Source organism: Sceloporus undulatus, chromosome 3 (genome assembly GCF_019175285.1).
Source record: "Sceloporus undulatus isolate JIND9_A2432 ecotype Alabama chromosome 3, SceUnd_v1.1, whole genome shotgun sequence".
Classification (NCBI taxonomy): domain Eukaryota; kingdom Metazoa; phylum Chordata; class Lepidosauria; order Squamata; family Phrynosomatidae; genus Sceloporus; species Sceloporus undulatus.
The window spans coordinates 27,581,930-27,608,655 of NC_056524.1; the positions used below are offsets into that span (position 1 = coordinate 27,581,930).

Consider the following 26,726-nt stretch of genomic DNA (forward strand, 5'->3'; position numbering starts at 1 on the left):
CCACAAATAAACATTTTAACCAAAATGACTCTTCCTCTTCCTGTCTAAGATTGTAGCAGCATTGGGCCCCCAAGAGCCCCAATATATTTCTAGTTGTTCTAACAACTGAGCAGTTCAGCCTTGGGGCAGCTATGTTCCCCAAAGGAATGACTTTGTGGTGTGTGGTTCCCTTTCCTCTCTGATTTCAATGGCTTACCTAAATCAGAATGGCCGTCTCCTACAGAAAACGGAGCAGTGTGGCTCAAAAACTGTACCCTTCCATCAGAGACCATAAATATATTAAAGCCACTCTCATTGATAAGCCCATTTCTGCTCTTTTTGACTTATGCTTGTGTCCTTGAGGAAGGGGACCCAGCTTTTAAATACCTCAATGAAAAAAGAGTGGATGCCTACCTTAAAGGTTCCCACAAAGCTTCTGCACTATCAATTCCTGTTTCTTATATCCACAGCAGCTATGCTCTGGTTACAAGATAGTTTTGAATCTCAGGACTTGAATGCAGAATCCCTTTATTAGACGTTGTGGTTGACGCCACCAAAGATATTCTTACCTTTTCTGCCCATTACATCACATCTACTGTACACTGACTTGTCCTGTTCAGTGAGGAGGCTCTCAAGGACATCAGCATTAAAGCTAAGGACAAGAAGAAGGCCATGCTTTCTGTGCTCAAGAAGAAATTTCAATGCTAGGGTAAACAATGCCAGGCCTTTTGTTCCATTTGATCCTTTTCTCGTTCTTAGAATTTTAGGTCAGTTAAAACCTGGCTAATCTAGCTCCTAGTTTTCTTTTCATCCTCACAAAAACTAGGCAGAATTGCTCCACTGGAAAGCCAGTCTTCCAAAAAACAAAACAAAAGCAAACAAACCATGTGACTATCCTCTCCATCAGTTAGGGGTCAGGCTTTCACTTTCTTCAAAGCCATGGCCGCCTCAGTATCAGATCAGTGGGTTTTACAGACAGTGAACAAAGGGTACAAAACAGAAGTCAACTACCAACCCAGACGCTAGTTCTTCCAGTTTTCAGTGACCAGAAACATCCTAAAGAATCACAACTTGCCAGGCCATTGCTCACTTTCTAAAAATAGGAGTCATCAAGCAGGTTCACCCACATAAGAAGTTCAACGGCATCTTTTCAGACCTGTTCATAGTGTCCAGAAATGGGGCAGAGTGTGATTATGGACCTCAAATTTTTCTCAACGAGTTACTATTCTTTTATCAAATGCAGGCGTTTCTGGATGGAAAGGCTTCAGACAATCCAGGAGCACTTCTTCTAAGGGGATTACCGAGGTAAGTTCTTACCGTAGAGGCTAGCCTCCTCACTTGAGAGGGATCTATTTCAAGGACCGCCTGCCACTGGGTCTCTGGATCAGATCAGAATTCTTCCACAGTATCATTGGCTAGAGCTACAGGCCATCAAACTGGCATTCTTCCACTTTCAACAGGCTCTCAAAGGGATGCATATCCTTGTCTAGATGGAAACAGCAAAATCTTATCTGACCAGACAAGGCGGTCTTCACTCCTTATCGCTATACAAGGTGGCTCACCATTTGCTCCCCTTAGCAGAAGCCATCCAGGGCTCCCTGAACACCAAAACAGACTACCTTAGCAGGCACACACTGAATCTAGGAGAATGAATTTTAGACATAACCATCTTCCATCAGATACAGTTGCATTTCAGTCATCTGCATGTTTATCTATTTGTCTCAGGCGCAAACAACAATCTCTGCTGGTATTTCATCGGGTTTCATTCCTCCAGGGCAAAAGCTGGGGGGGGCCTTGCAAACAACCTGGGGCCCCTATACCCCCCCCCCCCCCCGGCGATACCTGTAATCTGCAGGGTACTCAGGAAAATCTTGTCAGGAGAGAGCATCAGTGATTCTCATAGCGCCTCATTGGACCTCCCCATCTGCTAAGCCTGGCAAGCTGGGACCGTCTTCTCCAGATCAAGTCTGATCTCAGCCAAAGATCCATTCTACACCCGGGTTCAGGTTGGTTGTACCTAGCCACCTAGCAACTGAAAGAGATTTTATGTGAGGTCTGGTTATTCACACAGTATAATAAATACAATTTTAGCCTTCAAGAGGAGGTCTATTATTAGAATATATGAGACCACCTTTCTCAGATGGGCTTGCTTGCAGGTCAGCCAGTCCTCCCCTCACAGCCAGTGTAAAGGAAGCATTTCTACAATGCTGGGCTGAAACCCAACACACTTAGGCATGTTTTCTGCTTATCCATTTTATAACCTAGTCATGAACATCCCCTCTTTTCTCACCCTCAAGGCCTTCTTCCTAAGCCCTCAAGTAGATCATTGCTTCTCAACTTGGGATCTCCATAAGGTTCTCATGATACTTAGCAAACCACCTTTCGAGACTTTAAATCTGTTCCCCTTTGTATTTGCTCCATCAAGATTCTTTTTCTGATAGCTATAACTTCAGTATAGAGGGGTTTTAACCTATTGAAGAAATTTGGAGAATCACTACCTGGATCATTCCTTCCACCATCATCAGACATTACAGACTGGATAAATTTGCTTCAGTTTATGAATCCTTCAGCTCCAGGGTGCTCAAGCATGTTGGTTCTCATTAATGCCATCATTTTGCAATCTTCTCTCCCAGAGATTAGTTAGGCTATAGTCATTCCCTTTCCTGGATGGCTCTTTCTCTACCACTGAGAATGGAACATTGGAGGAAGGAGTTGTAGCCACGAAGGAAGAGCCATGCTGCCCCTTAACTACTTGAAGAGATTAATCTGTCATTCTGTGGGGTGGTGGTGGTTTAGTTAGAGATTTTTGTTTATTCTTGTTGTTGTTGTTCTTGCATTTCACCCCTCACAATGTCTCTGAGTTCAGAGTTCTTCCTCATGATCAATTAGACTTAATAATGCAAATCTAATTTTTGCATTATATTTACATTCTACAGGAATGTTCTCCAGGTTATAGTTTGGCAATGATGATTGATTTAGTCTTCTTCATTGGCTTTCCTCTAATTTTCGATGTTATCAGATCATAGCCTATGTCACAATCTGCTCCTGTTCTTGTTTATGCACAGAGAGAGGAGCTTCTCCATCTTCTTCCAGTTATGTTGTCAATTTTATTTCTATATTGGCCATCGGGTGATATACTACTGTATATCTATATAGTCACCTGTTGTGTTTGTGATGAACAAAGAAATTGTTGACCTTGCAAAATTCAATCAGTCACTCTCCTGCTTCATTTCTTTATCTTAGGCCAAGCTCTCCTACAGTCTTTGATTCTACTCTGTTTCTGCTTTTACGTTCTAATACCTTACCAGGAAGCCTCTGTGTGTGTGTGTGTGTGTGATCAATTTCCTCCTGGACACCAGCGTATAATCTTTCACTTTCCTTTTCTTCTGCCTCTGTAGTTGAAACATAGATTATGGATATCTTGATGGATTTCCCCTGTAGTCTTATTGATACGATTCGGTCAGACTGTGCATTATATCCTTTGCTTTTGCTACATCTCCCCTCACTATTAATATTGTCCTATTTCTTCATGGCATTTCAGTTCCTGAATAAATTACTGTGTAATTGTCTGACTCAAAAACTTCCGTTTACTTTAGCTTGCTCACCCAGAATTCTTGTTTTACAGTGTCTAGCTTGTCCTGATAAATGGTTTCTCACATTCCATGTTCCTATAATATTTGTTCCATTGAATCAGTGGTGTACTCTAATTGAGACTAGCAGTTGGATTTAGGTCAGCAAGTACTACAACAGCAACTTGAGTTTCCTGTTTGAGTGTTCAAAGGAATTAATTTGGAGCCAACCTACATCCAGTTGAATGTATACTAAAATATTTGCAATATTAAAAAAGAACTTTCTTAACATGGTAGCAGAACAGGGAAGAATAAATATCTTAATATCTAATTGGTTTGTTATACAGATACATTAAGCAAGAGCAAAGAAACCAATTGATTCCAGAGCTTTCACAGACTTTCTTTGTTCTTCTTTAAAGTACTCTTCTAAAGAGAGAAGGTGAGTGCGCTTAAAATAATTGAGGATAAGTAGAAAACTGGTGAATGTTGATTTCGTACTTGGCCAAATGAAAGTAAGTGTATGTGGGTGAAAGTTTTTGTCCAAGCAGTTTTTGTGTTGCATGTAATTAATTTGTTGTGATGATTGGGTTATCCTGTCTTTGTTGATAAACCGGAACTGTTTTGCACTGCAAAAGCTTTTAGACTACAGATTTTAAATAGCAACACTTCAGTATACAGTATAGACTTTTTTTAAAAAAGGTTCAAACTGTACATAAGTATGTTACATAATTCTGGTATTCATAGTTTGATCAATTATCCTTTAGTGTATTAATTTATTTATTATTGTGCCTTTCTCTGGGCATGAGATGCAAGGCAGCTTACATCAAGTTAAAAAGAAAAGTGCACTAAAAATGGGTTCATAGGGAAGCGTTAAAAGATTAAATAATACAGGTTGAGCATGCAAAACCCAAAAACCTACAAAAGGTGAAACTTTTTGTCGCTCGTCGCCCATTTCCACCTTTGAGGCATTGCTTGTGGTGCTCCAGCTTGTTTGTCTTTCAGATCCTCAGTCTGTCTCCAGCCTCACATCTCATACATAACACAAGTAGCAAACAAATGAGCCATGAGGCTGAAGAGAGCTGTGAAAAATCTGTGAAATTGTGGGAGGTGTGGATTTGTGCTGGAGACTATGCATGAATTCCTGCCATTTCATGGATCCTCAGTCTGTCTCCAGCCACCTCTCTCCAGCCTTGCAAATACCATATGTACTACGTTACCAAGCATTTCAGATAAGGAGTACTCAACCTGTAGTTCTAGTAACTAAATTACAGATGGGGAAAATAAAAGAATTTAGACATTGGACCCTTCCTCCCCCAAATCATAACATATCCCATTAAGAGATCCCTTTTGCTGCAGTAACTTAAAAACCAAAGGCCTGCCTAAGTGAAAAGGTCTTTACCTGTAGACAGGAGGATCTACTGTGGAGGAAAGGTGGATTATAAAGACTGTGGAGGAAAGGTAGATTATAAAGTAGTGATGTGAGCTACAAAATATTTTGCTATAATTTCCAGAAATATATTATAATGAGTACTTTTTGAAAGAGCTAATTTAGAGTATGTGTTTTAGAAAATGACTTCTGCCAAAACCTCATAGTTCTCCCTACTGCTAGATTTGCCCAACACTTGTGTCTGCAGGAAATCTACTTACATTCTTTTGTTTTCTCTGTTGCCACAAGGTCTTTAGATGCAGATACTGGTGCTGAACAAGAGGTTTTTTTAAAAAGCCTTAGTTTAAGTTCTCAATTTTTCCAAATTAAAGAGATAATCAAATCTTCATGTTTAGTTTGTATTACCAGGACACCTTGTACAGTCTGCCTGCTCCAACAGCAGGCTTGCCATCTGCAGATTTGAGCATCTGTGGGTGGTCCCACCTCATTCACCCCAATTGTGGCGTGTGCACACATCTGCATGCATAGAACATTGTCATTAAAGCCAACGGGACTTGAGATCCCATGGTTTTTGGCACCAAGGGGGGTACAAAATGGAACCCTTACGGATACAAAGCACTGACTGTATTACCAAGATGACTAAACTGAAACTGTCATATTTTGGTCATACAGTGTGCCTGCATTATACATGGCTTTGAGCATATGAGCAAAGCCGCGCGTGGGGCGCAAAGGACAGCACGTCCCATTTGGATGACTGGGGCGTGCACCTGTGGCTTGAGCATGTGTGGTATTTGGCTTACGCGGGGGGTCCAGAACGGATGCCCCGCATAAGCCAAGGGCGCACTGTATCATGAGAAGACATGACTCACTAGAAAAGGCAAATAATGCTTAGTAAGTTGCAGGGCAGTAGGAAAACAGGAAGACCAGATTCCAGATGGATAGACTTAAACAAGGAATCCACGGCCTTGAGTCTGCAAGACCTGGGAAGCACTGTTGAGGATAGGGTAACTGGAATGTGTCTCATTCATGGGTTTTTTTAACATGTGAAGCAATGGCAAATATATTGTTGTTGTGTGCATTCAAGTCATTTCCAACTTAGGGCGACCCAATGGCAACTCTATCATAGGTATTTACTTACTGAAATCTTTGCTGATTTGTAACATTTTCTGGGAAGAGAATGAGCCACAACAGAGGTTATTGCCTTACTCTTTTGATCGTTTTATGAAATAGTTTGAGAATAATTGTTTGTTTTCACAATGACCGTAATGCTATAATTTTAGCAGATGCATTTGAGGTGTCTTGATATGTCTGCCTGCCCAGTCTTGTGGGATCAGTTTCAGTAGTTGCGGTCTGAGATAGGCAAGGTGTGACCACATGTTTTATCAGTACTTGTCATTCATGCCCAATTAAAGCTAGTAGGTGGTCTGTGGACTGGGCGATTACACTTTATGGTAAAAGGTTCTCTCCCCCCCAAATTTATTCATTCATTTTTTCAAATGCATTGAAATATCATATGTACTCATCTATAAGTCTAAAAGTTTATGCCCAAAAATTGACCCCAAAATCCCAGGTTGACTTATTTACTGGTCACAATGGTAATGTGATAGCAGCTCTTTCAGATTTCTCATGCGGTGCAGAGAGTATTTCTCTCTGGAGCCAAGCAGAAAGTCCTAGTTGATTGATTGATATTGCTGTTTAAGAGTACTCTCCCACCTACACGTCCGGCTGAAACAAAAGCTGAAAGGATGAAGCAAAAAGCCTCAATGAGAATCTCCCTTGCCATACACACACATACACACACCAAAGGAGCCTTCAAGTTTTTCCCTCGACCTATCCACAGGTCATGGCAAAATCCATAATTTTGGCTCCAAAACCAGACCTCGACTTATACATGAGGTAGACTTATAATTGAGTATATACAGTAGGTATGCTATTTATTGAGTTTATAAGATTAGAGTCTAGAATAATAGTGTCTTGGACTCTACGTTGGCGATTTTGGATCTGAGTATTGAATTTGGAGAGAAGGGCAATGGATATTACATTTAGATATTTTAAATATTGAAAAAAAGGTCAGTGATTATTATTAACAGTGAAAAATATTGGTTGATTTAGCAAGGACGAGTTCCACAGTCAAACAGCTCTTATATGATACCAGATAGAGACTATTATTCCTGGGTTTCAGGATGCCTGTACCTGTTAATGATATATTGTGTTTTTAAAAAGCAGTATATGGTAAATATACCTTTATATGACAAAGTGGTGTTTTTAAGGGAGTGATAGTGTCACCACACCTTAAAAACCCCACTCTGGTTTTGATTGACTACCATGCAATTGCCAAACAGTTTTTGTAGCTTAGGGCCTCTGGACAAAATCATGGCAGACCTGTTGGACACTGTTTCAGAGGACACTGACCCTATTTTAAACTGGCTTTTTGCCTGGCTGTGGGATTGAATGACTTTTCATTGCAACCTGTTAATTCTGTTCAGTCTCTCATTGGCTTTTGATACCATTCTTGTGGACTCCTTCCGTGAACTGAGTGTTGGCTGCACTGTGTTTCAGAGGTTTTACTTCTACCTACAGGGCTAGTTTCAGAAAGTTAACAATATACAGTACACCTGTTCTTTGACTCCTTAAGGTTTGAGGTATGGTGGCCTAGGGTATGCTGAAGTGTTACGAATCTTATTTAATTATTGAAAGCTTTTGGAAGCAGTTATTAAGGGGTTTGGAGTAAAGTGACAGTGATATGCTGATGATAAGCAGTTCTGTCTCGGAGTAAAAAGTCAGGTGTGACTGTGCAAATCTTTGACTAGGACTTGGATTAAGTAATCAGCTGGATGAATACCAATAAACTGAGCCTGAATGGTAGTAAGACAGACAGGTGATTGATATGTCTGAGAGAAAGGTTTGTTACCTGTTTTAGATTGGTTGTTGTTGTTGTGTGCCTTAAAGTCATTTCTGGTGATCTTCAGGCAAACATTATAAGGGGTGTTTCTTGGAAAGATTTGTTCGGAAGGCATTTGTCATTGCCTTCCTTTCAGTCTGAGAGTGTGACTTGCACAAGGTCACCAACTGGGTTTCTATGGCTGACTGGATATTTGAATCTTGGTTTCCCAGAGTCCCTAGTCCAAAATTTAAACCACTACATCAGACCTGCAAAACTTGGCAGTAGGCAGGGGACAAAATTAAAATAGGTTGATCTTTGGGTCACAAATTGGTTTTAATTAAATATTAATTTGTTAGTTTATTGATTATTTATTTATTTAATATTATTAATATTAATTCCATTCTCTCCCTCCTCTACCCAGCCCTCTCCTTGGGAGAAAGCCGAGCGGCTGAGAAGCCTTGAGGGGTGAGCATTTGCCCCTCTTCTTCCTATGCCACCTGGCTTTCTCAGGAGAAAGCCGAGTAGCCGGGGAATCTTACAGGGTCAGTGTTTGCCTGTCCTCCTGAACACGGCCCTCTCCTCAGTAGGACATGAAGTTGTTCCACAGCCTTCCAGGCTGCCCAAAACCCTTTGATGGGCCGCATGCGGGTCCCGGACCATAGGTTGTGCAGGCCTCCAGTACACCATGCTGGCTCTATCTGTTTTAGCATTTACCCAGAAATGACAGATTTGTAATCTGTGGTATCTTCCTAGCCATCTCTGACAGATCCCAAGTGACCTCAGCAGCTTGTCTTTTATATCACTACCTACAACCACTTCCAAGGTTGTCAAGTTGCTGAAATCTTCTGAAGAGATGGCTCTTGGTGGTTACACAAGTACTGTGTCTGAAATATATTTGGTGATCATTAGGAGCACAGACTGAGTCTCCCCTGTCCAAAATGTTGAACTCAGAAATGTTTTGAATTTGGGATATTTTTTAATTATTTTAGAATACATATATATATATAAGAGATCTCTTGGAGATGGGGCCCAAATTTGAACACAAAATTCATTTAAAGAATATGTTTTTAATAATTTTGTGCATGACACAAAACTTTTGTACATTGAACCATCAGAAAGCAAAAATTTCACTTTTGCAGCTACCGATGAAAAATCTTTTTTTGGTTTTTGGAGTATTTCAGATTTTGGAATTCCCGATATGGGAAACTCACTCTGTATTGTATGATCTCCCATCTGTAGAATGTCTTTTCAGCTTCAGTTAGACATGCATCTGTACTTCTGTTTGAGGTCATTATTGAAGATCTTCAGACAATGATTGAGAAATTCCAGTGGACAATCTATTTTTTTAAAATTAAAACATTCATAGTTGCCTATTTTAGATTATCATGTATTGGACCAAAATCTCTGATATGATCTATTGATAAATTCTAAAAATACAAAATAAAAGAATAAATGTACTTTTCCTATTGTGTACTATTTTTAGATCTATCATACTTTTCCATCTGATAGTGCTATTCAGCAAAAAAAAGCCATAAGGCTTCAGATGTTTGTGTTTTAAGTGGCTTGATGTATTAGATGGAGCCTGCTGTATTACTGTATTTTGAAGGTTAGTTAGCGGACGAGGGGGTAGAATTGAGCTAGAGAGCAATATCGTCTGAAGGCTGAAATACTGTGTCACTTCTGAATATTGCATTCTTAACAAGAATTAAATCTGTTTCAGGATACAGATTATCAACCAAAGTGCCTCAGAAGAAGTGAGCTGAGTTTCCAGTACAAACAGGGCACTGAAGCAGCTTCTTAGATCTGAAATACTGCTGTGTGATCTTGAATGGGTGAGTATTTTGGGGTAGCGATACATGATTGCACATCCCTTTGTGAGGGGCCCTTGTGTGCTAAGAGGCAAACAAATTAATGCAATAAATAAACAAAGAAACAAAAAACCTTTTAAAGTATCACGGGTAAGTACCAACATTCGTTTTTGAATGATAAATGTGAATTCTTCCAAAAGGGTTTCTCCATATTGGGTGGCTGGTCTTCAAAATGCCAGATGTAGATGCATATACAGTCAGCCCTCCCCATATGTGGGGGATCCATTCTGGACCCTGCCGTGTATGGGGAAAAGAGTATTCTCAAGCCCCTTTACTTCTGTCAGGGCTTGCCTTCTGCGTAAGCTCAAAGCCGCTGAAGGCAAGCCCACCTGTGGGGAGGGCTGACTGTATGTATATGTGTCTTCAGGCCACCTGTTGCTTTGTGGTGACCTCATGAATTTCTTAGGTTTTTCAAAGGCAAGGGATACTTGGAGATGATCTTGCCAGTTCCTTCCTCTGAAATATAACCTATAGCACCTGGTATTCGTTGGAGGTCTCCCATCCAAATACTAACCAGGGCTGACCTTGCTTAACTTTCAAGATCAGGGTATTTGGGCCTACTGGCTATATTGCCCCAAAATGTTATTTAAAAATTGTGTGGTGGCAGTGGGTGTGAAAGGAAGGTTACCAAAACCAGTTTGGGAGTCTCACTGCTGAGAAGTAGTAATAAAATACTAGCCAGTGTCATACATCATTTTTAGGTCTGTACCTCATTAATGTTGTGAACATTGAAGTTTGGTTACTAGCTCGTTTTAATTCAAAGTAAAACAAACTGCATTGGTAATGCTGAAAAGGTCAACCAGGTTCTCCGTGGATTAATGCAGCTTCCCTAAATTTTTAAAAAGTTTAGCAAGACAGTTTAAGGGAGTGAAAGAGCTGTACAACATTATGAACAGTGTGAGGAAGATCAAGAGCAGCCAGACTCCCCCAGACTCCTATTTTTTGCTATAGAGGAAGTAACTTCATAGACTTAAGACTGATTAGAGGTGTAGTACTAAGCATTGTCCAATCCAGATAAGATCCTTTGATATTCATGATATTTCCAGTAAGTATACTTAATCTTACTCTAAACAGGAAGTACTAATTCATACGTTGGTATATAATGGGTTTATTATAGCATATTATTTATCTGAATGTGTTTCTCAGTGCTAAATGCCTGCTGGCTTTAACTTGTGTGAACATACTAAACTTTTAACTGAGAAATAGTCCTTAACTGAGACGTAGTCCTTGTTAATAGTCACTAGGGAAACTGGTCCTTCTATAGCACTTGTTTGCACACTAAACACAATTGTATATTAATAGATTTTTAATGGTCACACTGCTTTTTGCAGTTTTTATTTATGAGCAAATTCTATCGGGAATAAAGCAATTCAGGTAAAAATAAATTCCAATATTTTTGGGAAGGTAGGGCTTGTTAATGTGCTGCACTGAAAAAATGTGTTGTGTGGCAGCTTGAAGACTAATATGTTTTATTGTTTCTGAGCTTAGACCAAATAAAACTTGTTAGTCATTATGGTACCACAAGACCCTCTGAAATTCCAGTGCTAGTTTTTAAACATTTTTAATGTTTTATTAGTTAGTGATACGTGCATAACAATCTTTACAGTGTAGTCATACAAATATATTATAAAAATGCCCCTTATATCTCCACCAGCTGTGAATAAAATTGGTTTTAATAATTATAATATGAGATGCAAATGAAAAGAGCCTAGGGAAGGGAAACTTTGTATTTGAATGAGATTGAGATGGCAGAATAATTAAAACCTGTGGCTAAAATGTCATATTACATTGACTTCCAAGAGTCCTTTTCCTGTGGTGTACACAGTTTGATTTATAGGGAATTCTGGAAGTTCACCACTCCAATTGTTGGCTGTAAACAGATTGTGATTTTTCAGAACTCAAATGTGATTTGCTAGTAGTAACTGAAAATCCAGAATAATTTTCCTTGGGAACTTTCTACCTTATAGGAGTTTGTCTCACAAAAAAGTGATTGACTTCTGTATGAAGTAAGGCAGAGCTGAAGGTCTAATGAGGTAGCTTTGAGAGCAGCTTTAAATGTTAAGTAATATTTTGCCATGAATCCAACTTATGCTTACGCTGTCCATGTCGGATTTGAGGCCATTTGAAATGAGCATAAGATATGTACCTGTGTCTTGAGAAAAACAGTAGACCTTTAATAAAATCTACTTTTGGAAGGATGTATATCAGGGCCAAACCTCTCAGAAAGTAGAAGTGAAAGATATTATCAAAGATATTTCAGTTTCTGCTAATTAAAAGTATAAAATGGTCTAATGGAGATTTCTTCACATTAGATCTTCTTTCAAATAATAAAAGAAAGTGTAAGGCGCACAACAAAAATAGTAGTTTGCGTGTAGGACTATGACTAAGTAATGGGAACCTACTGGGTGACCTTGAGCAAGTCACACTCAGCCTCAGAGGAGGCATAGGCAACCCCCTCAACAAATCTTGCCAAGAAAACTCTGTGATAGATTCGCCTTAGGGTCACCATAAGCTGAACATGCCTTGAAAGCATGCAGTATAAACAAGACGCTTATTTTAGACTCCCATTTCCTAAAAGTATTCTTTCTAAAGAACTTTTGCTAAGTCTAAAATGAACTTCTTTGAAATAAAGTGATAGATCCAATTAGATAGATCCATTAAGATAGTTGAAGCGTGTTTGAGTTGTCTGTTATCACATAATTGGATGTGGAACATTCACTCTAGTCTAAGAGCATCATAGTTACATCCTTAGCCCAGTTACAAGAAGAACATTCCCCATGTCTCAATACAAGCACAAAAGATTGAAAATTCTAAATGCAGTCAAACCTTAGAAAGTAATATACAGTCATCCCTCCATATTTGCGCATTTGATATTTGCGGATTTGATTATTCACGGATTTCATTACTGTGTTCTCTCTAGGACTGTCTAGGTCCTCCAGTGCAACTCTGTGGTCAACTTTAACTAAAAGTCGCACTGAAAGACCATTTGTAGCTACTCCAGTGCCATTCTATGGTCAGTGTATGTTGGACATTGACCACAGAGTTGCACTGGAGGACCTAGAGATTCCTAGAGAGGTGTATTCTCAGGTAAGAACAGTGTTTTTGTTATTTGCGGTTTTTCCATATTCACGGGGGTCTTGTTCCCCTAACCCTAGCGAATATGGAGGGACAACTGTACTGCAATAATTACTTATTTCAAAATTCCTGGTTTGTTTGAAGTAACCAAGATAACGTACAGTAAACCACATGTGTGCGAACTCAGGCATAAAAGGAAGCTTGTCTTGAAGCAAAAGTGGAAGATTTTGTTGTCCTTTCCTTATATGTAGAGAGGGGAGAGGACAGCATACTAGTGTGAGGGTTGTTATGACTATAAATGCTAAAACATGTGTCTGCATCTCAACAAGAGGATTAGATTAATTTCCAAATATCCAAACATACAATTTCTCTTACATACCTTTGGTCTCTAAATGCTATTATTTCTTTCTGCACACGTGGCAGAAATTTTAAATGCTGTCTAAATTTTTGAAACAGTTTTGGTATCTGCACTTATAATAAGGTCACATGGTCTGTGTTTTTTAATGGAGCAGAAATATTATTTAATAAAGTTATGTGTTCATAAGATTGCGAGTTCAATACCAGCCCAGGGGCTCAAGCTTGACTCAGCCTTGCATCCTTCCGAGGTCTCTAAAATGAGTACCTTGCTTGTTGGGTGCAATTAGCCTACATCTTCTTAACTGCTTAGGGAGTGCTTAAGTGCACTGATAAGCGGTATAGAAATGTACTTGCTATTGCTATAATAAGACAAAAATATTATACATTAAGTCTGACCACTGTTACATCAGTTTGGTCAGTTGGAATGGTGCCTTGTTCTATGTTTTAGTATGTGACTAAATCAGCAGAACAAAAGTAAGTGGAAATATGCTACTTCAAAAAATAATTTTAAAACCAATTACCAGGGAACTTTATTATTGTAAAACCGATTTTTTTTTCTTTTGTGACAGTTTTCCAAGAAAGGCCACAAGGTGTCTGAGAACTGACGCTGTCTGAACATTCGTCTGGTTTGTTGGGGCCTACCACAATGGCAACTGGCCTAACCAATGTAGGAGGTTCTTTTGGAGGTCCATCTAATTCTCTGGTTTCTAGATCTAAGTTCCAGAGTACTTCTATAGAAGACGATGATGATGTTGTTTTTGTTGAACCTGTACAACCTCCACAGATTTCTACACCATTAGTAGCAGAACATAGAAATGTTGTTTTTAATTCATCCAGTAATGAAGAACGACATGGAAATGACCCCAAATTAGTGGCTCCATCAAAAGACCTGACCACTCAAAAGGGAAGTATAACTGAAACTATTATTATTGATGATGAAGAAGATATAGAAACAAATCAGCCACAAGAAAGAAATGATTCCAGTTTCAGTGAACGAAGATTTCCGGAATGTAAAAACAGAGCCAGTGAGATGGAATTCTCAGCGCCCAGTTTTTCAAGAAGTAAGGTAAATGCAGGAATAGGTAATAGTGGTATAACCACAGAACCAGACTCTGAAATTCAAATTGCTAATGTTACTACATTAGAAAGAGGTATGAGCTCTGTGAGTGTTGGCCGTTTAGAAAATACTGAAGGGCGAGACATGAACTTAATGATTACACATGTAACATCACTACAGAATACCAACTTGGGAGATGTATCTAACGGACTGCAGTCGAGTAATTTTGGTGTTAATATACAAACATACACCCCATCTTTAACTTCACAGACCAAGACTGGTGTAGGACCTTTCAATCCTGGTAGAATGAACGTAGCTGGAGATGTCTTTCAGAATGGAGAATCTGCGACTCATCACAATCCTGGTAGGTTGCACCTTTTAGTTTTGTCTTAATGTTGCAGAAGACAGCTTATGTCAGTTATATTGCAGGTTCTTTTTCATAGGGGCACAATTTTCCAAATCAGGGTAGATATATTTAGTCATGATTATTTAATTCTATAGATAAGATAAAATGTAAACCTGTGTTCTCATATTATAATTAATTCATTTTCTAAAGATGTAGTAATTTCTGTAACAATTAAAATGTATTAATTTGCAGCTAATACAACCTCTAATTATGAAGTCTGCATGCCTTTTCTCCTGTAGGACTAGATTTGGTTGACCACTGAGGTGAAGAGGCAGTGATGTTTTTTTAACATGAAAGAATGCTAAAAAAAGTTAGTTATTTCACTGGTATCGCCCATTGGGTTTATTTATTTATGGTATTTATACCAGCCCTTCAGCCCTAAAGGCTATCAGAGCGGCTTACAATTATTATTTTTAATTAGATGGCTCCCTGCCCTCAGGCTTACAATCTAAAAGACACGACACAAAAGGAGTAGAGAATGGTGGTGGGAAAGGGGATCAGGTCTAGGGGTTATTCTCTCCTTCTGAGGCCTGGACCAAGGCAGATGGACTGGAGGGAGGGCTCTTCTTCAGGCTAGCCCTGGTGGAGCTGGGCCTGCCTATTCACTCTCTCACAGGCTGAAGGATGACAGTTATCATGGAGGGAGGGCTCTCTTTCTTCAGGCTAGCCCTGGTGGAGCTGGGCCTGCCTATTCACTCCCTCAGAGGCTGAAGGATGACAGTTAACATGGAGGGTGGGCTTTCTATTTTCAGGCTAGCCCTGATGGAGCTGGGCCTGCCTGTTCACTCCCTCACAGGCTGAAGGATGACAGTTATGGAGGAATTATTATTAATGTATAAACATAGGATTAAGTTATACACTATTTGTTAAAATCTTTCCCAGAAAGTCCTGGTAGTTACCATAAAGAACGTTTTCCATTGAGATCGTATAAAAATACCTTTGTTTTGATTCATAGAATAGCAAGTATTAGCAATTGTGAAATGAACATGCTGCATTTTATTTTCTGTGAAGAGCATAAAATAGAACTATATGATGGATCAATTGGAACCAGTCAGACTTATAACATTAAAATCTTCCCAACTGCTAGGTCCAGGAAGAATGTCACAATCATAAATATAATATGTTGCATTTTACTTGCCATCAAAAGCCAGATTTCCTCTTGGCTCTTTAATTTATATTTTAAGGCTTTCAGGCAACTTGTTTGATAGGGTCATGGTTTCATTTTGAGATTACAAAAGTAAAATGGAGTATACTTATATTCAATTCAGACTTCATTTTAAATCTAAATTTTCAGATACATTATGTCAGAAGTACAGGCATTTTAAAATGAAATATTATCTTAAAATAAAACTGACCTTTATCTACTTTGCTTGGAGTAAGAATGCAAAAATAAGCTTTTTAACATTAGTCATTTTGACAAAGAGAATCTTCCTTGCACTTGGATATTAAATGCATTAGCCATGTAATACCAGTGGCTTCAGGTCACCAGTGACTTTATTGTCGATGCTGAACAGAAAAGATCTGACTGCTTTTCGTAGGGTCAACTCATGGTTTAGTTAGCAGACATCGCTGCTTTCATCACTATACATCCTCAGTAGGGTTTGTATTGGGAGTGGCCCATGGGCTGTGGTTACTGTGTCAGTAAGCTTTGTCTTCTTCCACAGAGGTTTGCATTATTTCTAGTATAAGTAGCATATGACCATTGTGATATCTTTGTCTTTTGATTGCTGCATGCACTTTAACAAGCATAATACAAATACATTTCCTGGAGTTTCTTCCTTTCATAACATATAGTGAAATTTAACTGTGTTCTGACATCACATTGTTAGGGATTTCCTTGATTCATGTCATTGGTTGACACATACCGATGACTTTTTTTCCTAAAAGGGGAGGGATAGAACTGGATGCAGGGCTGCTGTTTTTCAAAGAAATAAGAGTTGATCTTGTGCAAGTAAATATACAGTGCTCATTACTGCACATACCCAGAATTTTCAGAAGTTTTGTGGTTGTCTTGACATTGTTCCAATTTATTAACACAAACTGAAGAACTTGGTTACCTTATGTCTGCTGTGATGCTTGCATGAATGCAAATCGTAGAGTAAGGCTACAGGCAGATTGCAAACTGATTTGTGAAACATTGTGCATAGTTATTTCCCATACTAAAAGAGTGAGAAAAGTACTTGGGAGAATAACAGAGGAGTCCAAAATATTCAAAATCACTAAATCACACTTCTGTAGTTTTAGCCTTTTGAGTGTACAGTGCGCCAGTGTAGGCGTGATATACGTGGCTTTCAGCATGCACTGAAAGCTGTGCCGGAAGGAACAGCGCCATGCGGTGGAAAGAGTAATGGCACGCCCGCCCATGGCATGCGCCACCGTGGATACGAGCCCCATTAGTTTTAACAGGGCTTCAGCATATGCGGAATTTCCATTACAGGTTGTGTGTTTCAGAACAGATCCCCTGCGTAAGGGAAGGGACCACTGTACTACAGTCGGCCTTTCTTATACAGTGGTACCCCGGGATACGAATGCGCCGCCTTACGAAATTTCCGGGTTACGAAAAAAATCCATTGAAAAAAACTGTTCCGGGTTACGAAGGTTATTTCGGGTTACGAAAAAAATGTTGGTGCTTTTCGGCGCTTTTTCGCACGAAATCGCGGCTTTCGCTATTAGCGCCTATGGGGTTTTCGGCTTGCGAAGATTTTCGGGTTACGAAAGTGGCGGCGGAACGAATTAAATTCGTAACCCGGGGTACCACTGTACACAGATTTTTTATACACGGATTCAAGCATCCATGGTTTGAAAATGTTAAAAAAAGTATAAATTTCAAATATCAAACCTTGATTTTCTATTTTTTATAAGGGACGCCATTTTGCTATGCCATTATATTTAATGGGACTTGAGCATCCATGGAGTTTGTTATCCACAGGGGATCTTGGAACCAAAGCCCAGCATATAACAAGGGTCCACTGTATATTGCTGGTTGAAAACACTTTAAATTTTTAATACAGTGAGCCCTTGTCATCTGCTGGGGTTTGGTTCCAGAACTCTTCACGGAGTCCAGAATTTGTGACTGCTCAAGCTCTTTTAAATACAAGGGCATTGTAATATGGTGAGCATAATATAAAATGGTAAACTCAAGGTTTGCTATTTGGAATTTCTATTTTTTTGGAATATTTTGAATTAATGAATGAATGAAATATTTATTTATATCCCGTCTCTTCCGTTTTGGGGATCGAGGTGGGTAACATTATATAGTACATAAAGATCAAACATTAAAACCCACAAAAACCCTGCCTAACCCTCCCACCCAAATTTAAAATTACATATTAAGACACAGTTAAAATATATAACAACACATCACAATTATTGCACAATCCGCGATGAAAGAGGTGTGGAAAAGTTTCAATTGATTTTGGGCAATTTTCAGTCTGGGTAGGCCTGCCAGAAGAGAAGGGTTTTAGTCACCTTTTTGAAAGGCTCCAGCGAGGATAATTGGCAAATTTCTTCCGGCAGGTCATTCCAAATTTTCGGGGCGGCAGCCGGGAACAATCTCTGGGAGGTTGCTACCAATCCGGTCTTTCTTATTTGTAGGAGGTTTTTTTCCGGAGGACCGGAGTGTACAGGGAGGACTATATGGGAGGAGGCATTCCTTCAAGTAGACTGGACCCAGGTCATGTAGGGCCTTATAGGTAGTAACCAACACCTTGTACTGTGCCCGCAAGCTAATAGGCAGCCAATCAACTGACTTTAAAATAGGTGTAATTCGGTCGAACCTGGATTTTCCGCCAACCAGTCTGGCTGCCATGTTTTGTATCAATTGAAGCTTCTGTATGTGGCACAGGGGTTGCCCCATGTAGAGCGCATTGTAGAAGTCAAGACGAGAGGTTACTAGAGCATGTACAACTGTTTCTAGGTCCCGCTGCTCCAGGTAGGGACGCAACTGGCATATCAGCCGAAGCTGATAGCAGGCGCTCCTGGGCTGTCGCGCCAATCTGAGAGGACAGATGAAGCAACGAATCCAGGAGCACCCCAAAGCTGTGGACACAGTCCTTCAGGGGAAGTGCGACCCCATCTAGGACTGGTGAACTTATCTCCATGCCTGGATTGGGGTTACCTATCACGAGTACCTCCATTTTACTTGGATTCAGCTTGAGTCTATTTTCCCTCATCCAATCCATTACTGACCTCAGGCAGTCATTCAGTGGAGAGATGCCCTCCTTGGTCACTGTAACAGTCCGAGACATAGAGAAGTAAATTTGGGTGTCATCAGTGTACTGATAACATCCCACCTCATGTCTTCAGATGATCTCACCCAGCGCCTTCATGTAAATGTTAAATAGCATTGGCGACAGTATCACACCTTGAGGGACGCCCAATTTGAGCTCCCTCTTAGCTGAATAGCTGTCGCTAAGTGACACCATCTGAAACCTTCCCGAGAGATAGGACCGGAACCACTGCAAAGCAGTGCCTCCAATTCCCAACTCTCTGATGCATTCCAGAAGGATACCATGGTCTATGGTATTGAAGGCCGCTGAAAGGTCCAAGAGCACCAACAGGGCCACACTTCCCCTGTCGATGCACAGACAGAGATCATCGACCAAAGCGACCAGGGCAGTCGCAACTCCATATCTCGACCTGAAGCCAGTTTGAAATGGATCAAGCTAATCTGTTTCATCCAAGACTACTTGGAGCTGGTTTGCAACCGCCCTCTCGATCACCTTACCCAGAAAGGGAAGTAAAGATACTGGTCGATAATTGTTTTTGTCCAGGGGATCAAGGGAAGGTTTCTTTAGAATGGGTTTTACCATTGCCAATTTCAGACTTGATGGAAAGCAACCTTTCCTGAAGGAGGCATTGATTATAGATTGAAGTAACTTCAGAGTTGCCTCACCTCCCTGGATGGCCAGCCACGATGGACAGGGATCGAGAGAGCAGGTGGTCTTTTTTACCTTCCCAAGCAGCTTGTCTGGGGTGGAAGGAGTTTGGGTTAACTTCTTAACTACCCTGAAAAGTTCTGCTGGATGGGATTTCGCAGACACAATAGATGCAGAATAGAAGGACTTCTTTGCTGCAGCTATTGCCACCTTTAAGCAAGGTCCTATGACGTGTCTTGTCAGATAAGCGTTGGGTTTTTCGCCAGCGATGCTCTAGTCATTATCCGGCCCGCTTCATCCTTCTGAGATCTTCAGTGTACCAATGATTTCTATTCGCCTTGGAAAGATCTTTATTCCCGGTGGTCACCAAGGTTTCGACAGAGTCGCCGATGTTGCCTTCCATTAAACCCTCTAGGGCTTCTTGGAACCTTTTGGGTTCCATCAGTGTTCGAGGGTGGACCGTTCTAATAGGTCCACCACCCCCGAGGAGATTGGGGATAGTCACCTTCAGTCCAGTCTTGACCAGGAAGTGATCTGTCCATGACAGAGTGGAGGTGGAAATAATTTCTGCCCACGGATATTCCTGATCCGTACAAAAGACCGCATCGAGGGTATGACCTGCACAATGTGTTGGCCCGAAGACTATCTGGGATAGGCCCATGTTAGTCATGGCAAACATGAACTCCCGAGCTGCACCAGAGGTCTTGAGGGGGATGTTGAAGTCCCTCAGAACAAGAAGCCTGGGGGTTTCCAACACCAGCTCCGAGACCAGTTGTGTCAGCTCGGCTAGGGAGTCTGTTAAGCTACGAGGTGGTCGATAAACCCACAGAATCCCCAGCCATGGATGCTTGAATTCATGGATAAAAAATCCGTGGATAAGGAGGGCTGACTGTATGAAAGATGAAATTCTGTCGTGTATTAATTTAAACAATACAAAAAATAAGTAGTATTTGCAAACATTATATTGTACTTTTTAGAAATGTATTATGGCATATGAAATGGTAATCCAGTTTTGGAATGTTAAGTAGCTTTTAGCAGGATGGAAATACAATTGGTCTCCCAGAATTCCCTAGCATTGAGCCAGGGCAGTTAAAGCGCTCTCAAACTGGATTATTTCTGCTTCATGTTTTGGACCTCAGAGGGGATATTTTTGCCTTTGCCATTGTCTTCTCCTGAGGCTGAGAGAGTGTGACTTGCTTCTATTTTTGTGTGCTTTCAAGTCTTTCCCAACTTAGGGCAACCCTGATTAGCCAGAAGCAGGCCCACAGTTCCCATTAAACATTGTTATTTAATACAGAATTAAGTTTGTTTATTTAACTTTACTTGTTCTTGTTCTTCATTTAGATATAGTATATGTTCCCATTTTGTTTTTTATTTCAAAATATGATGTATGCAGTGTATGTAGGAATTATTATTTTATTTTTTATTTATTTATTTAAATTTTCTTTAAAAATTATTTAATTAATTATTTATTTTTTTACTTTGGCCCCCCAGTTGTCTGAGGGACAGCAACCTAGCCCCCGGCTCAAAAAGGTTGCCTACCCCTGGAATAGGTAGTCGCAGTTTTGAATTTAGGTACGATCACCTGATATGCATTGAAGAAGATAAGATGTGTAAAAAAAAGGAAATGTAGGAATGATTTTTCTGTTTGCTTTTGAGAATGGCAAAGTTAACACAGTATGCAGAAGCCCTACCCTCTAAAGCACTGAAAGTCCTGTTCAGTCCTTTAGTTCATGAGATTCCATTTGTTAAGTTTTGTTTCTAAACCAAAAGGATTTTAATTTCTCAATGTAGAACCTGAACTGTAATTACAAACATAAGAATCACATTTGTTGTTGTTCTGTGCTTTCAGGTCATTTCCAATTTATGTCAACCCTAAGGTGATCCTATCATGGGGTTTTCTTGGCCAAGAGGAGGTTTGCCATTGCCTTCGCCTGTGAGGCTGAGAGCATGGGACATGATCCCATAGCTTTGCTCAAAAGAGGTTTTACTAGATAAGTTATAAAAGATACTATATATTATAGCAAATCTATAACATAGAAGCCAGAATCCTGTAGTGGATAATGATAGCATAATATATATTGGCTCAGGCGGGTTACAGACCGCCCGTTTGGGGTGGCCTGCCCCCACCCCTTTCCCCGCTGTATCGGGGCCTCAGCTGCCAGACCAGCAGCCTCAGAGGCCCCGATCCGCCGCTTTCCAGGCCACAGCTTCCCTGCGGCCTGGAAAGGGGTGTCCATGGGGCTTCAAGGTGTTCTTGGCCCCTTTCTCCTATGCGTTGCTGGGCGCAGCCATGTAAAGGCTGTGCCCAGCGACGCAAACCCCAGAAGGAGCTCCGTTTCGGAGCTCCTTGCATCGCGGAAAGGGCACTCTAGGCGCCCTCGTGCGGCGCAAAGACGTCACTTAATAGCATACAGACAGTTTAGCTGCAGATGTGCAGCTTTATAAATGTAACGGCTTTTGCCTTCCTGGACCTCCACATAGACAAACAAATGTGATTTCCAAGTTATGTGATATGGCTGACCAACATTTTTTGTCTCCACTGTGTCAGTACCATATTTGTTCCATATTACCATTTATGCACAGTTTGCTGGAAACTCACTGTGTAACAGCAGCTGATCACTGTAACTATTTTTTTCAATAAGTCATGTCATCTCATGATATGTCCAAATACAATAGCCTCATTTTAGTTATTCTGGGTTCTAGGAAAATTCAGACTTGATTTCCTTATGGAGTATTTGTTTGTCTATGTGGCAGTCTGTGCTATTCATAGAACTTGCCTTCAGCAGCACATTTCAAATCAGTTGATTCTCTTCCTGTCTCCAGCATCCAGCGTTCACAGCCATACTTAGAAACTGGAAATACAATGGGCCTTTGGTATCCCCTGAGGTTTGGTTCCAGGCCCCTCTGTGGATACCAAAATATGTGGATGCTCAAGTCCCATTAAATACAGTGGCACAGTAAAACAATGTCTCGTATGTAAAATGACAAAAATCAAGCTTTGCTTTTTGAAATGTATTTTTAAATATATTTTCAAACTGTGGATGGTTGAATTTGTGGATAAAGAATCTGTGGATACAGAGGGCCAACTGTAGTATGGCATGGACAATCTTGACTTTAGTATTTAATTATACACACACACACACACTTGAGAATTTTACCTAGTTCCTTCATAGCTGACCTTCCATGTCATAGTCATCTTCTGATTTCTTGACTGCACCTCTCCATTTTGATTTATGACTGAGCCAAGATATAAAAACTGTTTAACTATTTTCATATCTCATCATCCACTTGTATCTTACCAGTGTGTAATGTAGCTCTGTCCTTTACATCAAACTGCATTATTGTTCCTGTAAATTGGACCTTCCAAATGTTGTTGAACACCCAACACGTATAATCACAGTCTTTGTGGAAAATTATGTAGCATGATGTAGTTCAGCAACATTTCGAAGGCCACATGTCTCCTGTACTCTATTGTAAGCTATAGATAGTATTGCAAATACTATCTATAGCTTATAATACTGTACTGATCTTCATTCATAGCTCTGGGGACTAATATTAATAATTAAAATAAAAGTCTGACTGACATTCAGAGGTACTCATCCTTAAGTGTTCTGCACTGTGTGCAGAATTCCGGTACTGCAGAGGTTGTTAAAAGTTGTGGGAAATTTAGTAATAAACTTGGTTTCACTCTTCTGAATAAAATACATTTACAAACATGTATATTAAAACTGATGCAGGTCATTTTGAGACAAAATTCTAGTGTTGGATAAGCAATAGATTTATTTATTCTGTTTATTTAGGGCATTTATACCCTACTCTTAGCCCAAAAAACTCCTAGAATGGCATACAGATGGTTACTTTTTGTCCCCACTGCCAGTACTTTGACAAAACTGAGAATTTTATCAATTGATACATTTTGTTTTTATAATTAAGAACTGTGGCTTGGTATCTTAGGATATTTACCAGTCTTTGTTCTGTTCTTGTTAATGGAAGGCCCATCTTTCTGGTATGCATCACTGTTGGAAGGGTTAAGAATGATTTTCTAGAGTAGGACAAATGGTCTATGACCTAAGCATTAATAAATAAATTACTGCTACTATTACTTTGAAGGAGTAGTTAATTGCACAAAATTGCAAATTGTCTCTTCAGTCTAAAGTAGATGCAGTATAGTAACTGTTGAAGATGCAAAATCATTGCATGGCTTTGAGCAGGATCTTTATCTTGTGGTTTTGTGTCTTGTTTCCTACTTGTCGTGATTCTAAAGCAAACCTGTAATGTGGTTTTCTTTCCAAGATTTGTTCAGATCTACCTTCCATCTCCTAGAGCAGGGGTACGCAACCTGCGGCCCGCGGGCCGGATGCGGCCCGGCAAGGCCTTGGGACCGGCCCCAGCCTGGTCCTGCCGCCGATTGCCGCCTGAGCCTTTGGCCTATCAGGAGGAGGCGGGCAAGGGGGGGACAAGTGGCAGGCAAGGGGGGCAAGCGGCGGGCAAGGGGGGCAATTGTCTATAGAAGCCTCCGAAACATGCATTTATATTAACATTTTTTTAAAATCAGCAAATTTTTTTGCGTGCCCTCCATTTTAAAAAAAAATGTCTCCTCCATTTGAAAATTTTGTCCTACATTTGTCCCGGTTTATAATTATGTTTTTAAAAAAATTATTTAATTTTATTTATTTTTGGCTCGGACACCCACCCAGTTTTGTCTGAGGGACAGCAACCCGGCCCCTGGCTCAAAAAGGTTGCCTACCCCTGTCCTAGAGTGTGCAGTCAAAGTAAACAGGGTTTTGTGACCCCTCTGAGGCTTTGAAATAGTTTTAGGGGCTACATTTAGCCCATGGACTAGCTACACTTTTTCTCACCTCTGCTATAAATGAATTTTAGTAGCTAATCTAATTTGTGCTGGTCCTGGAGCCTCCTCAGTCCAGAATGCTCGTAGAACATTTGTTCTGAGGCCACACTGCCAGAAGCAGCTTGGCGCTGCTTATTCCCCTGATGACCTATCTTGAATGGTTTCTGTCTTGAGTGGTATCTGGCCCCGTCCATTCTGCAAGCTACATTTTAGACCTACCATATTTTCCGACGTATACGGCGACTTTTTAAGTCTGCCTTATGCGTCGGATTTTGACCCCAGAGACAGGTGAATGGCATAGCCACCTCCCTGTCTCTGGGGTCCTTGCTGGGTCCTCTCCCAGCCAGCCGGCACTTGCGCTGGCTGGAGGGGGCCTCTCTGGAGGCCTGAGAAGATCCTCTGCGGCCGCCATTTTTTTTCAAAAGGTGGTGGCGGGGAAGAGGCTCCAGAGCCGGCCAGGCCGAGGCAAAGAGCTGGCCCCTTACTTCTCCACACCGCCGCCGAGGAGTAAAAGGGCTGGCCGGGCCGAGGCAAAGAGCCGGCCCCTTACTTCTCCGCGCTGCCGCCACCGCCGCACATCCTCTGATCCTCCAGCGGCTTCAGAAGTTCTCCGCGGAAGCCGCTGGAGGAGCGGAGGATCCCGGGGGGGCAGTGGCGGCTTCCGAGGTGGACTTTTGAAGCTACTGGAAGATCGGAGGATTCCCGGTGGCGGCAGCGGTGGCAGTGCGGAGAAGTAAGGGGCTGGCCCTTTGCCTCGGCCCGGCCAGGTCTGGAGTCTCTCAGGCCGCCAGAGAGGCCCCCTCCAGCCGGCGCAAGACCCCTTGAGGGCAGGCCACGGATGCTGCTGGCGGGCGACGTGGGGGTCGCCTTGTATCCCCCGTCGCCTTATACGCTGGAAAATACGGTAGTTTCCTCTTCTCAGTGGGATGGTGGTGATCTAGGACTGGATAAATTTCCCATAATTCTGTTATGGTGGACAATACCCGGTGGAGTTTAGACTCACTGAGACTCAGCCTCTGCAGGTTTGGGAAGCCAATCAAAAAGGTCTGTCCCAGGAGATCATTGGCTATGAATGGTTTCTGATAGCTCTTGTTGAGTTTCTTACTACCTCAGCATGTGATCCTGTTGAAGTTCTGTGGGGCAGTGGACAAAATAGTTTCCACAGAGTGGAGCCAAGCAGACTTTCCTGGTTTATCAGAAAGTTGATGACAGAAAACTTAGAATAGGTCCAAAGGAACTTGGGCAGATTGAACTAGAGCACATTGGAAGGACTATGTTGTAACAGTGGTAGTAACAAAGAAAGCAGACTTCTCTGCTATCAGTGTAACTGTAGAATCATCCAGTGGAGTTTACTGTGAGGAATTTGCATGACCCTTTGCAGATATAATTACTCAGTTTGTTCTTGGAGATTATAGCTGATGCAGATACTGTGGATCCTTTTATCCCATGTGTTTGGATTTGTAGCCTGAGGATGTGAACAGGATTCTTGGCGTGATAAGAGCTACCAAGGTGTTTTAGACTTCTGGCTTTCCTGTCTTTACTAAAAGAAGTTGTGGTTAGACCTTTACTGAAAAAGTCTTTTCTAAATTACTAGTCAGTCTTCCTTGAAAAGCCAGCATGGTTTAGTTATTTGTCTGTTGTACTAGGACTCTGAAAACCAGGGTTCCTTCCAATCCTTGTTCAGCCATAGAAACCCATTGCCTGACCTTGCGCAAGCCACACTCTCAGCCTCAGAGTTAAGCAAAGGCAAACCTCCTTTGCTTAAAACTGCAAATATGGAGGGATGAGTGTACAGTGCGCCCGCGTCATACGCGACTTTCAGCATATGCTGAAAGCCGCGCTAGAAGGGACAGCACGCCTCATAGGAAATAATGGGGCACCTGCCCATGGCGCGCGCATGCCATTGTGTGCACGAGCCCCATTCCTTTAAATGGGACTCAAGCTTAGGCGGAATTCCCTTTATGCGGGGGAGTCCAGAATGGTTCCCCCGCGTAAAGGGAGGGCAGACTGTATTTTCTTTGAGAAATTGTCAACCCTTATGTTAGAATTTGAAGTGTTTCAAGTGAACAGCAGGATTGCTATACACAAATGGTAGGGAACTTCCTGAGGTTAATGAAGAGAATGCTAGCCTTATTACATTAACTGCTGTAGTTCTGTTTTGTGTAGATAGAAAGGGATGGAAGAGGGAAGGCAGGTAGGAGTAAGCAAGAAGCAACATGAGGTTTTCTCCAAAGATGTGGTGTGCAAAATTTCCCCCCTCTACCTATCTATCCATCCGCCCATCTGTTTCTGTTTATTTTTAGTTGTCTGATGTGCTATACAGTGGACTCTTGTTATACGCTGGGGTTTGGTTCCAAGATCCCCCGTGTATAACAAAATCTGTGTATGCTCAAGTCCCATTAAATATAATGACAT

The 26,726-nt window shown here is 41.1% G+C and overlaps 1 protein-coding gene across 7 annotated transcripts in view; it reads left to right on the forward strand.

The window, feature by feature from the left end:
• The first annotated feature begins 1,131 nt into the window (after window positions 1-1,131).
• ZMYM2 (zinc finger MYM-type containing 2) overlaps window positions 1,132-26,726 on the forward strand; it is a 112,862-nt gene continuing 87,267 nt past the window's right edge. For 3 of the 7 annotated variants that reach the window (XM_042459375.1, XM_042459379.1, XM_042459380.1), the window contains exons 1-3: window positions 1,133-1,284; window positions 9,540-9,651; window positions 13,689-14,540. In XM_042459375.1, the coding sequence (XP_042315309.1) occupies window positions 13,766-14,540 (775 nt within the window). In that variant the 5' untranslated portion in view covers window positions 1,133-1,284; window positions 9,540-9,651; window positions 13,689-13,765. Of the gene's footprint in view, window positions 1,285-1,966; window positions 1,986-9,539; window positions 9,652-13,688; window positions 14,541-26,726 lie in introns of those variants that run through there. The other 4 variants (XM_042459377.1, XM_042459381.1, XM_042459378.1 and 1 more) reach the window with 3 other exon arrangements.